Here is a 16,836-nt window from a genome sequence, read left to right as displayed (position 1 = left end):
GTGTCCATGCCCCAAAGAATTAGGGGTGTTTCGGCAGCATTAGAGGGACCTACACAGTATTACTCAGCTGGTTTTAATGTTGTGGCTCAGCGATGTGCATAAACAATCTGTTAGACGAGAGGTTTAGATGAAACAAGACAAGACTAATTCCTCATTAAGCCCACAGGGAGACACTGTTCCCAGGTTAAATATCCGACTTCCTCTCTTTGTGAGAGAGGCTTAATTAATGTCAATAAATAGCAGCGAAATTCACATTTATTTATATTAGTCGGTGGAATTAGATGCAAAGAAGATGCTAGAACGCCATGCTTGGTTTGAAATATTGTTATTGGATCCCTGTACATTATTTCAGTCCACTGGCAGCACAGTTGTTCTAGGAGATCCTGTCTGTTTCAGCTCTGCCCAGCTGCGTTTGCTGCGTCTCACCTGGAAGTGTGGCTCCTGCAGGATCCTGGACAGCTCGGCCGCGCTGTCGTCTTTAACCTTCAGGTTGCTGATGTCGCCCAGGATCTCCGTCACCAGCTCCACGTTGTTGTCCTGCACCGCTTCCAGCTTCACCTCCTCCAGCTGCTCGTGAGCCTGGGGAAGACAAAGAAGCTCAGGGAGGGCAGCTTCGTCACACAGGTGGGAAGAAGGTGAGTGATGTTAGCATTGATTTGGATGTGTGACAGCTGAATGAGCGGATGTGAGTTCTGTTGAGAGGTAGTGAATGCTGACAGTGGAATCTGTTTATAGTGCCGCTGTGAGGTTATTTTGCTCTGTAAGCAAGCCTCTGTTGAAGTCATGTTACAGTGGAAAAAAAAGTCAAAGAAGTATTTGTTTCTGTTTAGTCATCCTGTCATCTTTACAAGTTGCAGCCCTGCAGGGAGAAGCTGGATAACAGAAAATGACAGCAGCCCGTCTGGCAGGAGCTGCAGCCGTCCTCTGACTGAACTCACCGCACGCTAGATATCAAACAGCGGTGAAGATCGTGTCGGAGCAAGCGGTTTGTGATAATAAGTGCTTAGATGCATGCGCTGCTGCCAATGTGCACGCCTTGCTGTACTGGAGCACCTCAAGCCAGAGCAAGGCAGAGCAAAAGCTGGGAGCAGGAGGCCTCTGGAGCTGGCTCACTGGTTAGTCTGCTGCTCACCCTGATCTATGTGTGTGTGCTACCTTAGCCAGGGAGCGTACAATTGGACTTTCCATGATGCCGCGCAGGAAGAGCAGGTCGATGTCTTTGGCGCCCGTGGAGGTGGGCAGCTCACCCAGATTATCCAACACCTGCTGCATGGCTGGACGGACGGGGCGAGATGCAAAGATACGGAGAGGAAAAAAAAAAAAAGAGAGGAGATAAGGAGGGTTAGCCAGGCGTGAAAGTCATTCAAAGCATAAACATTGTTAAAGGTGCTGCAGCAAACAGAGTGTCACAAAACTAGACCTAGACGATCCAACTTTCTATACTCTGATGACGGAAGCTAATTCTTTAAACTCCAGTTTGCCATTTACTCATACTTTACACACAGAGTTCTGGACACGTGGAACAGCCCAAATGATATGATGTGCAATTTGTTGGTGCATCTTTCATCTTAATCTGAAAGCACCTTGAGTCGACTTGTGTTGTGATTTCACTTTCTCTATTTCGAATGTGCACAGTTTTAGAAGAGCTCAGTCAGCACATTCCCACAAGAACGTACAGCTGACTACTCCGAGACCTAAAAAGCTCCAGGTTTGAAATTCTGTCGGCTACTAGAAAGCATCTGAACAAATGAACTCGACTGAATCTTGCTTCCTTTGGGCACAAACGCACAGCAGCGGAGGTGTGGACTGCAGGTATCAGCCAGCTAACGTCCTAATGCCAGGGTCTCAAAGCCAGTGTAAGCCAATTTAAGACACTTAACTCCCTGGGAACGTACGCACGCCTGTGTGTGTGTGAATGTGTGTGAGCATGTGTCATTACACACTTAGGTGGGTAGTAAATATGTCCAGTCAGCTGATTCACTCCATGAGTTCTCGGTGTTTTGCTCTACTGACCCATTATTACACTTGACTCACATTCAGTGTCATCACGTCAAGTCGTACTATTACTTCGACCTCCTCTTAAGCGGCACGTGCTGAATTGCCGCTTTAAACACACCGATTAGGAAACACTGCAGTCGCTTGTGGTGGTGTAAAATGTTCATCAGCTTTCTCTTAACATATGTAAATCCGTTTTGTACGAGACAAAATGCAGATTCCTTTGCGTGTGCTGCAGCCTTTCTTGTGATCCCTGTGTTTTCTGGCCTAAACTGTTATTCCCTTTTTTTTTTTTGCAATTACAATATTTTTAGATACAATTTCAATTTAAATTCTACCTTTTCTTTATCAAAAATGACTAATTTGCACAATAGTCATGCAACTCTGCGCTTAAGAAAGAAGAGAGTGAGTTTGTTTTTTTAAAAAGGAGGGGAAAAAAAACCCAACTAATTATCTCACAGGGAAGCAGATAGCTCACGTTGGCTTGATAACCACAGAGCAGAGACAGACTGCATAAACAGCAGGCTCAATGCAAAAACAAACCTTAAATATTTATGATCCTCTTAAAGAAGGACAAATAAGGGAAGGGAGGTTAAAAACTGCACTGCAGATTATTAAACCTGTATAATCAAGTCGAGTCAGTCCGAGTCATCCGTGAAGCATTGTATATATATATATACATTCCGACACAGAAAGCGTAATCTAAAACTCAATTTTGGATATGCAGCAGTCAGTGTGCATGAACAGGACGTTTAGCTCCTTTGGGGACCACACACACTGTTCCAGAGCAGAGCTGTAATTGTAGTAGAAGCATCCACACACACACACACACACACAACCACAAACAAGCACCAAACCACCGCCTTGATTTCAGCGCGCTCACCCACACTTATAATTTGTTGAGGTCCAACCCCCTCCCTTTAAAAATGTGTTTTTCAATTCTTCGGCGTTTCACATCTACAACTTGTCGGAGTTTCAGTGAGCTGTTTTCCTAAAAGAAACGCAGCGAAAGGAAGAAAAACACAAACCCTGACACCACAACTAACTTCCAAGCGATACATCAAGCTGAAACAACCGGAGCACGCAGCTGGATGGTGTTTTGTATCTGCATTTCTGTGCTCTATGTGTTGACCTTTGCCCACTCACTGAGATCACTGTGTCATGGCGTCCTGGAACCACAGGAATGTTTGCTCATCCAAACTCGTCCCCGGCTACGTGCTACTCGCTCATCCCGACTAGAAACCACATCATTTCTGTCCAGTAAGGGACTGTGGATGAAGCCTCTGACCTAAAAGTATCTACATTCTTGTGAGAAACGGCGACTCATCTCTGCTGAGTCTGTCTGTGAAGAAGCTGAGAGATGATGGCACCACACATATACAGTAGTGTTTTTTTTTTTTCTCCTTTGCTGATTCATTCATCTACATAATGAATCACTCTCCTTACCTGGTTTTACTTCTCCCCTCTGTGGGACTCGTCTGCGGTCTCTCTCACCATCTAACCACTGCCTCAGTATCTACACCTACCAGCGTGATGTGCGCTGAATGCCAATTCAGAGCCTCCCTGCTTAAGAATTCCTGCCTCCGTTTCTCAAGGAATGCAAGACAAATCCCAGGAGAGAAGACCTGGCTACTTGTATTATACGTGGGATGATTTTTTTTTTGTGAGATGAAGATCAGAGGAGCACCTTGACTGACACGTCATCGATAACAAAAATATACTTTGGCATTTTTTTTTTTTTTACCAGTACAGGTTAGGAACTGAGACACCTCCAGGGAAAACAGACAACTCTCACAGCTAAAGCTCAGAGTTTCCTGACCAGAGGGTTTAACTGAAAGTAGTTCTTCAACTATTTTTGAAAAAGAAATAAAATAAAAAAATCATGTCAGCCGTAACACTTGAACATTACCTGTTGGGATTGAGAGTGCATGAAAGCCTGTTAGCAATGAAGTAGAAAGGTCTAAACAGGGAGTTAAAGGTTATATACAAAGGGCTGAAACAGTGAGCCGTGGAGCAGACAGAGAGTTGAGATGGAATAAAAGTCGTGAACAGGTCAGATAAAAGTGAAAGTCGGGAAACTTTTAGCTGATGGCTGAAGCATACACAAAAAATAATGGAAAATGGTTGAAACAATATTAATGGGTAAAACAGTTCAAAGCGATACATAGTGTAGATAGCTAAATGTATTTGATAAGTTATATAAGATGGTAAATATTTAACATCTAAATATCTAACAAAAAAAAGACATTGATTGGTTGAAAGGTTTTACTTGGTGGTAGCAAAAATGCAAAAATGATCAAATCAACCCCAATATGACAGTTCAATTATCCCAAAACAGATTTAATATAATTATTAGTGGTTTAAAATCTAACTAGATGTGACATGCAGAACATTGCTTCATATCCATGAAGGAGAACTTAAGTTCATCTGACACCTCTGGGCTGTGGGGGAATGTTCGACAGTAAATGTTGGGAATCGCTGCTCTAAAGATTTTTATTTATTTTTTGGGATATTTTACATCTGAAACTGAAAAATCCGGCAATCTCACCACCCTCTGGGAGTTGCAATGTTGCTTCGAGATGATTAATGTTTCATAGAAGCCTTCAATGAACCTCCTAAGATCAAAATCTAACGCTACAGCATCTCTCTGTTCATCTAAACATGTGACAGGCCGCCTCTTCCTCCTCCTTTCCTCACCTCCAGACGTTTCTGCTCCCTGGGTGGACTGCACAGCCGGGGGCCCCTCCACGCCAGCCTGTCCCGGGGGCGTCACCTCCTCCTCCTCCTCCTCCCGTACCCCATTGGGACAGGAATCGTCCATAGCTGTGACCATCGCCAAGCCCTCTTTTCTTCCTCAACGCTGCCACAAGTATGCTAAAGGCTAACCACTAGTCAACCACCAGCAGTTCTGCAACTACGTCTTCTGTCCTCCAATCTTGTCTTTTCTGGCACTGCTGACCCTCTAAACTCCCAAAGAAAAAAAAAAAAGAGAGTACAAAGGAGAAAGAGGGGCGGGGGGGGGATCGAGGACAGAGAATGAGAGAAGAGACACAAAGGCAGCGACAATAGAATGGGATTAAGATCAGAAGATATTAAGAGACGAGGGGGGAACAGGGGAGAGGAAGAGGAAGAGGAGGAGGAGGAGGAGGAGGCAGAGAGATGAGGGGAGAAATTTAAGAAAAGGAAAAGAGGCTGATGTATGGATAAGTTTGGAGAGACAGGCGTGAAATGAGACAGAGCGAGGTAGAAAGCTGGATGGCACACACAGATGTGGACATGCATTCAGTACTTGTCAGTCCCCTCCCTCCACTCTGACTTTAATACCTTCCCATACTACCTCCCACTCCCCCATCAGCTGATAACACACACACACACACACACACACATAATCCCACAATCCTCTCCTGCTGCTCGAGTACCCCTCCTCTTGTGTCCCCCGACCCCACCCAAAGTCAAGTTACCCCTCTTGTCTAGACAGAAGCACACACACACTCACACACACCAGTTGAATGTGTCATTATGTAAGTAATCTTACATAAGTGTTACTGAAGGGGGCCTGACCCTACATTCCCATTCTTTTCCTCCTCCTTTCTCTCGTTCACACTCATTCTGCAGAGAGTTTGGGCAACCCGCTGCTGCAATGTGCAGAAACTCTCAGCGTGTGCAGATTGTGCTTGTACGTATTCCCTCAGCGGTCGTCCACCTCCCTAAAGCCTCCTCAGACTAATGGGAGCCTTTTCTCACTTTCATTTTTTTTTCTTTTTCTTTCTTCAGTCTCTCTTCCTCCTCAAATTAATGCGCCCTTACCACCTTGCTCCCCGCTAAGTCAGTAGACTCGAGGTGCTGACAGGATTATGCACATTTCTTTTTTTTGGGGGGGGGGGGCTGCAGTTTAAGCCGCTCCACCCCTGAGCCTGAATGCTTCAAGGGAAGCTACCGGCTGCATGACTGTTTCTTAACGGAAGCCTTGTCGTAATAAATATTCTTCCCTCAGTGCCTCATTTTATATGGATGATAAAAATTAAGTATTATTGCACAAAGCATACGAGCACATCGCAGCGAGAGACTTTTGGAAATAAAAAAAAAGGCAAGAAGACGTGTCTGCAGCCTTGATAGCGCTTCTGTGAGGCTGTGCTGAAGAAGCTTTGAGCCAAACATGCTCACAATGGCAATGCAACACTATTAACTAATTCACGGGATCCATTCCCACCACTTAATTAAATGCATGGCTGCAAGATAAAAATTCTAATTCATTAACCTTTTAAACTGCAAACAACATTTAGCTGTGCTGGGTTGACATAACGGTGCTGTTGGTTGTATCAACTTGTTGTTGTGTGTAATTCAAATTTCTGCAGTAGTTACTTAAAATGAAATTTTGAGTTGAGATAATTTATTAAAATTAGCCTGTTAACTAGAATTTTCTTCACCTTGAGGTCAGGATGTCAATTCTCCTCCCCTACCTACTTAACATTGGAGCAACTTTTTGTTTTTAATTTACCAACTGAAAAGCTTCTGTTCCTAATTATGGCAATTAAATACATAACACTTAAAATTCCTTTGAAAATAATGCAAAAACACTAGTTGGAACAACTGGATTTTTATGAGCCATCAGCTTTAAAACCTGGTTTATGCTACCAATCAATAAATACGTTACATTTTAAAATACCCCTGACTGTAGTAAATAGGATCATTCTCTTAACTCAACTTAGTTTGTTGGTTAAACATAATTTCTTTAGAAGTTGTCACAACTCAAAAAGAGTGATGTTGCATTTTTAAAATTTCATTTCGAAATAAATGTCTAATTGGCACTGAACAGGTGAGGTTAACGGAAATGTTTTGCACATATTTTGCTGTAAATGAAGTACTGGGCAAATTGAATTAATATAATTTAATTAACTAATTAAACTGTTACACCCTAAGTGTAAGAAGGAGCATTTCTGCTGGTCCTTTATTCCAACATCAGTCAGACCTCTGTTACTGCTGCTCTTTTTCCTCCTACATACACATTCCACTTGTGTGCAATAACTGTTACTACCTCATTCTTGTGTATATAGTCTTCTTTAAAAAGACATCTTCTGTATATAATGCTTTCTCTTGCAATTTTGCACGGTGTGTTTCTAAATTATTATTGTACTGACTTTTTCTTTTTAGAGCTGTTGTAACGGTGAACTTTCCCCACTGTGGGATTAATAAAGTTTATCTTGACTTAACTTAACTTAACTTAAGTAAAAGTCATTAGTTTATAGGATTTATCCTCTGGTGGCCACTGATTTAAAGTGTGAATTTTTATAGTAATTGCTCTACTAGTTGTTGAAACCAAAACTGTAAACCTCATGTTGGTGTCAGATGACAAGTCAGAGGCCTTCCTCCTTTGGGCCAGTGATAGTTGTGCACAAATTTAAAGTAGTAGCTGAGATATTTTTTGTCTCAACCACCGTGATGGACTAACTGACCATCTAAAAGTCACACCACTACTGTGGTTAAAAACAACAACCAACCAGGGACCTGCTAAATCCCTGCATGCACAAGTGTTCCATCAGAGTTTTTTAACTTCCTGTCATATCTCCTGTGCTTTAAATCACATTGCAGCATCAAGATCAGAAAGCCAGCATAATCTGAAACAGGCTCCTCCCCCTTCATCATCCATCAGGCCCCTCCCACGGTGACACAGCTGTGCAGGAAGCAGATCTGTAGGCTTTAATCCGCCCCGCCTCTCCCTCCAGCCCATCCTCAACACCACCGGCCAACCCCTCCCCCCCACAGCTCGGGACGCGGGATTTTAATCCGGCCACGAAAGCAGCGGGATTACAGAATCTCTCCCTCCCTCGTCCGCCATATCTGATGTTTAAACGTCTCTACATGGCTTAAGTATGATACATCGCTCCGTTTGGCAACAGCTGAAATGGCCTTACGCTGAATCGTTAAATCTGATGTGCATGAAGGGGAGCAAGAGATGTTATAGGAGTTATAGTACATTTGGAAGTGCAGGAAGCTCCCATTTGGTTAAACATTCGGTTGGTGTTTCCTCTAAAATGTCGACTTAATTATTCCTCTTTAGAAAGCAAGAAGATAAGAACTGCTTTCACACAGAGTTTGTCTGAGGCTGAACAGCTGCACGAGAAGAATGCGAACCGTAAGACAGCATCACGGGGAGTCGGGACAGATTTTTCGAAGACAATTGAAATCACCAAGCTCCCAGTCTGGAATGAGCAAAGTAGGAATGTTTTATCATAACAGCTGGTTTATTATTCAGAAATGTGCTCATTTGTGTATGTAAATAGCATTAACAAAAGGCACACTGATGTTTTTTGAAAAAAAAAAGCCAAAAAGAAGCCTGCATGAGAAATAACTGTACCTGTGATCAGCCTTGAATATTTATCAGCAAATGGAGCCTCGACAAAGTCAGAAAAATACCGTACAGCAGACTTAACCCGCTCTGACAAAAATATAATAGAAACCAATACAGGCAATTATAGAAGTTCTGTCTGCAGGTCACAGTCATGGTAAGAGTCACGGACGGTAAATGAATATATACAGATCGTGGTTATATAAACACTTCAATCTCCACACTTGGAAGATTAATATTAGCACGGGGCCTTTCGAGTACAGAGAAAGTACTGTCAAAAGTCAAATCCACGCGGACAGACACAGGCAAACCGGCTGCTTCTTTACTTCTTTAAAAGTGAAGATATTTTTGACCAACACAGCTCAGTGCACTCTCGCTTCAAAGACTGGCAGTTCTCCCAGAGAGCCGACGAAATCATGTCAGCACGGGGGGAAAAAAAAATCCCTAAACGTCTCCAATGTGTTAGTACTGAGGAAGTTGTGTTTACCTATGCCAGTCGGTGTAGGCCAACCCCGGTCCTACTGGCTGCTCATCAGTCAACTGCGAAGACCTGGAGAGACAGAGGAAGGGAGGGCAGGCGATGTGTGAAAAAGTTTGTGAGCCTCATCCGCATGAGCCATGAATATTCAGCTCCACTTGCATTCCTGCCCACCAGTTTTCATCATTCCTCACATACACTCGCTTGAGCATTCAGACACTCGTGCTTATCCCCTCGCACACACACTCAATGAGTTTTTCTTTTGTTTCGCTTCCATCTATCTATGTCATCCCTGCCTGCAGCGAGATAGGAGTCTCGTCTGCGGAGGGTGGCAGTTGTTCTTTTAGAACGATGCACAGAGCCATCCCGCACGATTGATTGTCCTCAGCTATTCAAGGATGCCTGCATCATCAGCTGGCGCTCCGCCATCCGCGTAGTAAATGGCCACTATTCTCTGAAAGTAATGACAAAGCAGTATGCATTCACTCCCGGGGAGGCTCTCCGCTCGTTTTCACTTGCAGAGTCACACACACATGCTGCACAGCGAGTCAGTGTATATCATGCAGGGGTTTACATATATCACAATAGCTAAGATCAATCTGGAATTATCATTGATTTTTCTGCATCAGCGTACCTGCTCTGGGATTGTTTGTTGATGCAGCATCAATTTTAGAAAAGGTAAAAGAAACAGAATTGACAGATCCTTGTTTTTTTTTTTTTTTAAAAGTGTGTTTATCTGAAAAAAGTCAAAATTGCATCAGTAACATTATCAGCTCAAGGTCCACACGCTACTTCTGACACTTTCATTGTGTTCAACAAGTGCTAAAAGTGATCAAAACAATCTTTTACCGTCTGCATCTTGAGTTTCACAATAAACCTCAACTACTGATGAAGACCCTGGCGTATGAAAGAGAAAGTCAAAAACAAGTAACTTAGCACACTTTGAATGGAGAGTGTTTTGCCAGTTGTTTTTTCCAAGGTCAAGATGCACTGTCAGGTTCAAGTAGGTAGAACAAGGTTTACTCACAAAAATGGATTTTTGCATCAGCCAGTAAAACCACTGTTTGAATAACAGGTTTGAGGTACTTGATGACGAATGACTATTTCCATTTTGTGCTACGTTATACTTCCATTCCACTACATTTCAGAGTATTGTAACATTCCACCCTATTAAAATACAACAAACTGGTAAATATTAAAGCAACCTTTTAGAAAAAGTAGTCACATTTTAGAGCTTCCCTTTAAACTTCTCACAGGGTTTCATTTCAATAAATGTTCAAATGGTCCGAAAGATTTCTAAGATTAGAAAACATCTGAAAAGAGATTTGTGCTTTTTTTCTTTTCTTTTCGTTTTCCTCTCTCATTAATCATCTGGTGACCTCTCAGATGTATCTGCTGTCCCTGTATGTAAAGCTTTATGTAAAGTAGATCCAACCTGCTCCACCTGCAGCAGTAACACGCTGCTAACACTTGTTAATAACTTTGTACTTTTACTTTGGTAGGATTTTTCATGCATGACATTTACTCGAGATGGAGCATTGTCACTATTTTCACTTGTGTCGACCCCCGCCCCACCTTGCCATGTTTCAAACATTTGTCTGAGAAAACCGCAAAATCTGCCAGCGCCAAACCCTATTCATGCAGCCCTGAATAGCCATTGTGAAATGTACCATTTGAAAATGCAAGCCAGCAAAAAATGAAACTCCCAAAAAAAAAAAAAGCTATGAAATGATATCATTACAAATAACTGATGTCTACATTTGCCAACAAAACAATGTGTTACCCCCCTTACAAGCCTCATTTCATTCAGCCTCCTTCTGTGTGTTTCTCTCGCCTCGAGCAGTGGAAGGAGAGTGTGGGTGTTTGAAAGATTGTCCAATGTAAGTCAAAAGTCCAACCTGCTCGCTTGGAGGGTCTATAAAATATCCCAAAATGAAGATATTTGTCTCTATACTGTCTGAGAGACAGACCATTACTTGACCTTTGACCTTAAGCTTCTCTTTAGTCAGCATCCAGAACAGAACAGTTTCCAAGTGCCAAAACACTCCCAGCAGAGGAAGTCTACTCGTCACCGGTTTTGCTACACCGGGGTCCCTTCATTCATCCCGCTGGAGCCGACTGCTCCTTCACCGTATGAGCATAAGGGCTTGATTCATTACACAACACAGATTACAATCAGGTCCGACACGCTCATTGGAAGTGAAAGTTATCCCTCTGAAGAATGTTAATGGAGGCCAAATCACCGGACGATTGCTCGGCAAATCATCCGCACCACGGAGCAGGAGGCAGGATGGACCAATCAAAGGCCCAAACGAGCAGGGAGGAGCAAAAAAAAATAAAAAACTGAGCAGGAAAAAAAGGGCCGGAAGGGTCACAACCTGATCTTAGCGGAGGGTATAAAAATGGGCAGAGGAAAGGGGAGAAGTTTTAGAGTCGAGGAAGAGATTCAGAGCAGCAGAGTTGGGATGAGATAAAAGTCACATTAGGAGTCTCGAAGAAGAGGAGGAACAGAGAACAATCCTTGAAGATTAGACTGAGATGTGGGGAAAAGCCTCTCAAGTCTTGGGAGGATGAGAGGTGGAAAAGACAAGGACGAGAAAGTCTTTGGTAGGAGTGGTTGCAGAGCACCTTTGTAATCTGTTTAACTGTTTCTAAAAACTACCAAGTAACTGTCGTGAAAACAGCAAAAACCTTTCTGTGTCTGAATGTCTGGGAACATTTCAGGGGAGTTTGCTTTATATATAACAAATGTAGAGAGGCTTGTGCAGGAGCTCATTTGCATGTAAAAAGCCAGGTCATCTCAAGGACCAGGAACTGGGTTATATTCAGTTTTTTTGGTGGACAGGCTGCTCCCGCTCACAGCGAGGGTGCCCTGCACTCCTCTGATGTCTTAACACCTCTACTGTCCCGTCCTCTCTCCTGCTCTCGGGGCAGGAAAAAAAAAAAAAAAAAAACTGAAAATGGTCATTTGCAATCCTGCCTGCCATTGGCCGCTCTGCATGAAAGGACGAGCCAACAAAAGCCTCCTGAGTGCCCTCGGTTGCCAAGCACTCAGATGATGGACAGCTCATGGAAGAGGGATTATGAGAGGATCAGAGGGTTTGTTTTTGTACAAAACATCACTGCTGTTTTACTCGTGTAGACGAGTGTGTGTGTGTGCATATGCATGCTTTTAAAGACACCAGGCAAACCGGGGTTTTAATTCCTCCTGTTCTAGTCACGCAAGCAGGAAATCTCAGTCTGACTAACACTTGGGGATGCAATGGGCGTATTTTGTGAGTTTACAGTCTCAGATGGAGTGCAGTGCCATACACCTTGAGGCAAGGAAACACACATACAGAGCTCGACCAATAAGGCGCCCGTCCTGCAAGAACCCACGCCTGTATATTCTCTCCACCCCTCTTCTCCGTCCCGTTGCGCCCCGGGCTCTGTGGAGGCTTGGCCATCACTCTCGGTTCCTCTTAATGACTTGAGAATCACAAAAGAGGCCACTGAGTCCAGATGTCATTTCATTGGGTGACCTCAGGAGCAGCAAAGGGCAATTTGTAAACTTTCTTGAACCCTGACCTGCGGCCCTCCCACTGCACAACACCAGTATGGTAATGAGCGCTAGAGGGAGACGAGATATTCAAAGAAGCAGTGTGTATTTGTTGGACCTACATGTGTGTGTGTGTGTGTAATGACTGGCTATTCATACAACCACTCTCCTCCCATAACCAACGCCGTCCTGTCATGCCTCTCACCCATCACCCTCTGCCTCCAGACAAACCCTATGTAGGTCACTCCATGTGTTAACGCAGCCGCTCAATAAGAGGATTACACTGCTACCCCTAAGATAGCCATCTTAGCAGATCAATATTTGCATAATATTTATCATAACCATGCCTTCTAACAAGTTATAGCTGAAAAGTGTACCAAAATGAGCTCTTCCACAAAGGATGAGGGTGCAGCTCAACCTTCTGCTGATTCATGCTCACCTCAACTTTTCACCTGACGCCGATCGAAATCTAAGTCACCACCGTTTAACGCAGTCAATTTTATTTTTTTTTGCATCTTTTCCAAGCGTCGCCAAAGAAAATGACCTCAATTTCCTCATTGGTGATGTTCCAGCTGGTGGGATGTCTGCGCTTTGCCACGCAGCTTGGGATGATATAATTACACAGCTCGCCAAAAGCCTTCAGCACTGAACGCGCAGCGATCTTAATAACGTGCACCTCGTGACATAATCTAACCCGCCACATGGCCATGCCTGCTTCTTCTCAGTCTCTCTCTCTCCGCCTTTCCAGCCTCCTGTTACTGATCGTTAGTATTAAGTAAAAGAGAGAGAGGGAGGGAGGGAGGGAGGGAGGGAATGGGGCGGCGAGAAGTGATGCAACAGCACTTAACGCAACTGCAAAGTTTAAAAAAGATGAGAAAAGTGATGCTGGATGGTAAGAAAATAGGATGTGATTTGGGGAAGAAGCGCAGAAGGAGAAGAGATAAGGAACACATCTTTGTTTATCTGTGTCAAATTTCTTTAAGACTCGCAAAGAATTTCTATCAGCTTCTTTGTAGAACCAGATGGTTTTATCCCACTGGCTCCATCAAAAAAAAAAGGAACGAGACTTTGATCCGCTGTGCTCACATGACGACCTTATACGGTCTCGGTTCAAATGAGTTTTCAGATGAGAACATGCAAGAGATCTCACACAAGCTTCTGCTGCCATCTTCATCGCTTAAGTTTTCGTGGAGTTGGATGAGATTCAAAGCGTCTTTCCTGATTCAAGTCAAGGGGATGTTTTCTTTGTAAATCCGAGCTGTCTTATGACACACGGGTAATTGTATGTTTTATCTGCAGCGGCATGCCCCTTTAAGATCTTAGTGATTGATGAAATCTGGTGAATCAGCAGGATAGACTGCTGCAGCAAAAAAAAAAAAAGCTGCCAAAGACATTCGCCCTCACATGCCCGGTAGCAGTTCTGACACAGAGTTCCTTTCAAAAAAATGATGTTCCTCTCTGTGGTCATGTTGTTGTATATTTTCCTGACAGCGATGCAATAAGCTTGTGACAACTGTTAGGGAGTTGGTTGTGTGTTAACAGTAGGGAGGTGCAGCCTGCTGCAGATTTATTGTTGTAGATAACAGTCCTCTGATACTCTTGTTGTTCATAGCTGGGAGGTTTGAGTCACTCCAGTTCCTCCGGTCCATCTCCTCCCCCCCCCTCCTCTCTCCATCTCTCTTGCTCCCTACCCTTCCCTCCTCTTTTTTTCTGTACCATCCCTCCCATAGCTGTGTATTAATAATAGAGAAGTAGAAGCTTCAGAGTGTTGGATTTGGTCTCTGAATGGCTCACTGACAACTCCCATATGTTCCAACATTGAGGGCACGTGTCTAACTTGAAATTCGTGTTTTCCAGCCTGCTGACTGGAAGGAATAGTATATGCTTATGAGAAGTCTAACTACAGCCTTAATCCACCTACTTCAGCAGAACAATAAAGGTCATCCTGGATCCCGAAGTCTTACTGGATATCCCTGCCCAGGGACTGCAGATTTCCTCTAATGGACTAACTGCCTCCTTCCCCTCCTGCTTTTGTTCATCCTAATATATTCAACAAAATCTGATTATACAATTGAAAGGAAGAAAGAACGACCCATAAAGTCTAGTTTAGATGCAACAGGATCCATACTGCCCCACTCAGTGGTCTGGAGGCCTATATAGCCCCTCCCAATAAGGATCCCCAAGGATGTTGCGTATGTCCATGGGCTTCCCCCATCACGTGCGCCGAGGCTAAACTGCTTATAAACCATGCCAAGTCCCAAGATTCATTGAGAGCTGCAGTCTGTTGTGATATGTAGGTGGTTTTATGTTTCGATTAAGTGCTCCCACAAAGTGGTCCTGACATCGTGTTAGTGCATTATTATTAGATGGAGCACTCATACGTTTCAGTGGAGGACAAAAAATAAAAATCAATACGAGCGTCTGGCTGCGCCTCCGGTCGGCCAGCCCGTGCCAAGCCACCGGTCCCCAACCTTCCAGTCAGAGGTGGCTCAGGCTTGTAGATGTTTGCTCCTAAAGTTTGTCCAGTCAACAAAACTGCATAAAATGTTCTACCTGGTGCTGATATTACGACTTGTGTCATGTAAAGGAAAATGTGCGCTCTTTTTCTCCTCTCATTTCGCTGGTAGATGTTGCAGCCTGTCATTTCGGGACAACCATCTCCTCCTGACAGCACCATTACCTGCAGCTCCGTCTTTTACGCCGCGGTTGTGACGCACGGCCACCAGATCCGTGCGCCACATCCGTGCGCTGGAACCGTGCGCCAGATCCGTGTGCCAAACGCCTGCGCCGTTTTTTTTTTTCGTTTTTTTTTTTCTTTTTGGCTGGACCAAGACAACCGTACGTTCAACACCGATCTCGCCACACGTGCGGCCATTTTTTTGTTACCCATCCGAGCCATTGTGGCGTGCGCACACTTTACGACTACAACCCCATCCGCCGTATCCTTCCTCACGTTAGGCAGGAAAAGGGAAAAGGGGCGCATCCGAGTCCAAAATAGGCGCCCGGAGCGAACTGATCTGCGCCTGAATTGGGCTCGCTGTGACCAACAGAGCGGGCTTTACAGGGCACGGACCGCTCCTTCTGTCAAACTCTCCTGCTGCACCTCAAACACGGCTAAGTGTCTTTGTCTGCCGTTTGACTGCCGGCTGATGAATGAATTCACAATCTCCGCGTTTCAAATGTGGCCACGAAGCCGTGACTTACCTGTGAATTGTGCGTGTGAGTTCGCGGTAGTCCACCGACCGTCCCGGTTGGACATTCAAACCCCCCTCAGCTGTCTGTCCTGGTCCCGCATCAGACTACCAGAGAACACGATGCCAATCAAGGCAGCAGGCCCCGCCTCCGCGCTGACGTCATGCAGCGCGGCCCAATGGCAGCCGAGGACCAGCCCCCCCTCCTCAGTGAATACATTGTGGACTATAGTAGTTCCTTTTTGTCACACTGTGATGCCCCCGTCCATTCACACAAATACGTTTTGACATCATTTCACATGCACACAGACTATTCATACTGAAGTACCTCAAAAACCATAGAACACCACTGACCTTGTAGGATACTTTCTTTTTTTAAATCCATGAAGCTACCCCTGACAACAGAGGGACCTGGGATTACACTGTAAATCATTTAAACTCATTTAGTTTATAAATTGATCTGCTACCTTGACAATGTATGTTAACGACACTTCCATTTCATATGTACAAAGTCATTTTTAACTTAGCTACACAAAACAAGCTCAATAAACTTAAGATATTAAGTTGAATCAACTAGTCTCATGGACAATAGTTCTAGACAGATTTCCTAAATTAAGAGTTTAATCCAAATTTAACATTGAAAACCAGCAGCCTCAGCTATTGAGGACATATTTGACTGGTGACATTTTGAGTCTACAGGTGTAGACTTGAAATAACCCCATTCAGGACTTTCATGTTGCCAGAAGGTCTTTCAGGACCCCAAGAAAGAACATGTGTGAAATATTTGTTGGTATTCATTAAAGACTTTTTTACTATGTTAAGTAAGTTTTCTGATAAGTTGACATATTTTTGGCTCCAAATGCACGACAAATGTCCCTCTTTCTATATTTAAAAAAACAATAGGTGACAATACCTGTCACCTAAACCAAATGGCTTGGCGTCCAAAAGACCCCAAAGGTCCTGAATAGGGTTAACTCCTAGCCTTTATCATAGTTAGACTTTGATTATGAGAATAAACAGCCATAACTTAATTTAACACGTTTGAAAGACACACGGCAAGTTTCTACCATGTCTAGTTTGTCTGGCTACAAAAAAAATAAAGAGTCTTTGTGGAGTTTTATTCCTCTCAGACCCCTTTTACACCAAACTGGTTCCAGTGCTGGTTTGGAGCCGGTGCCTGACTTAGCACCAGTTCTTTGTGTTTCCACCTCCAGGCTATCCGTACATCCTGAGAAGTCCACTTATATGCTAGTTTTGCTTTTCATAAACCCAATTTAATGAGGTTGAA

At 43.9% G+C, this 16,836-nt stretch overlaps 1 protein-coding gene across 1 annotated transcript; it reads right to left on the bottom strand.

The window, feature by feature from the left end:
* Positions 1-426: 426 nt before the first annotated feature.
* On the bottom strand, positions 427-15,640 carry pals2b (protein associated with LIN7 2, MAGUK p55 family member b; the record flags this gene model as incomplete). Its single annotated transcript, XM_008296765.1, has 5 exons — positions 15,562-15,640; positions 8,829-8,891; positions 4,693-4,957; positions 1,174-1,274; positions 427-579 (listed from the first exon to the last, which is right to left on the bottom strand). Coding segments are annotated over exons 3-5 (390 nt in total), but the record flags the coding sequence as incomplete, so codon positions are not given.
* Between the last annotated feature and the right edge of the window lie 1,196 nt (positions 15,641-16,836).

This window comes from Stegastes partitus, unplaced genomic scaffold (genome assembly GCF_000690725.1).
Source record: "Stegastes partitus isolate 25-593 unplaced genomic scaffold, Stegastes_partitus-1.0.2 Scaffold1150, whole genome shotgun sequence".
NCBI lineage: Eukaryota > Metazoa > Chordata > Actinopteri > Pomacentridae > Stegastes > Stegastes partitus.
Note: the sequence above shows the minus strand (reverse complement) of the source record. Positions and strands in the feature narration are given on the sequence as shown.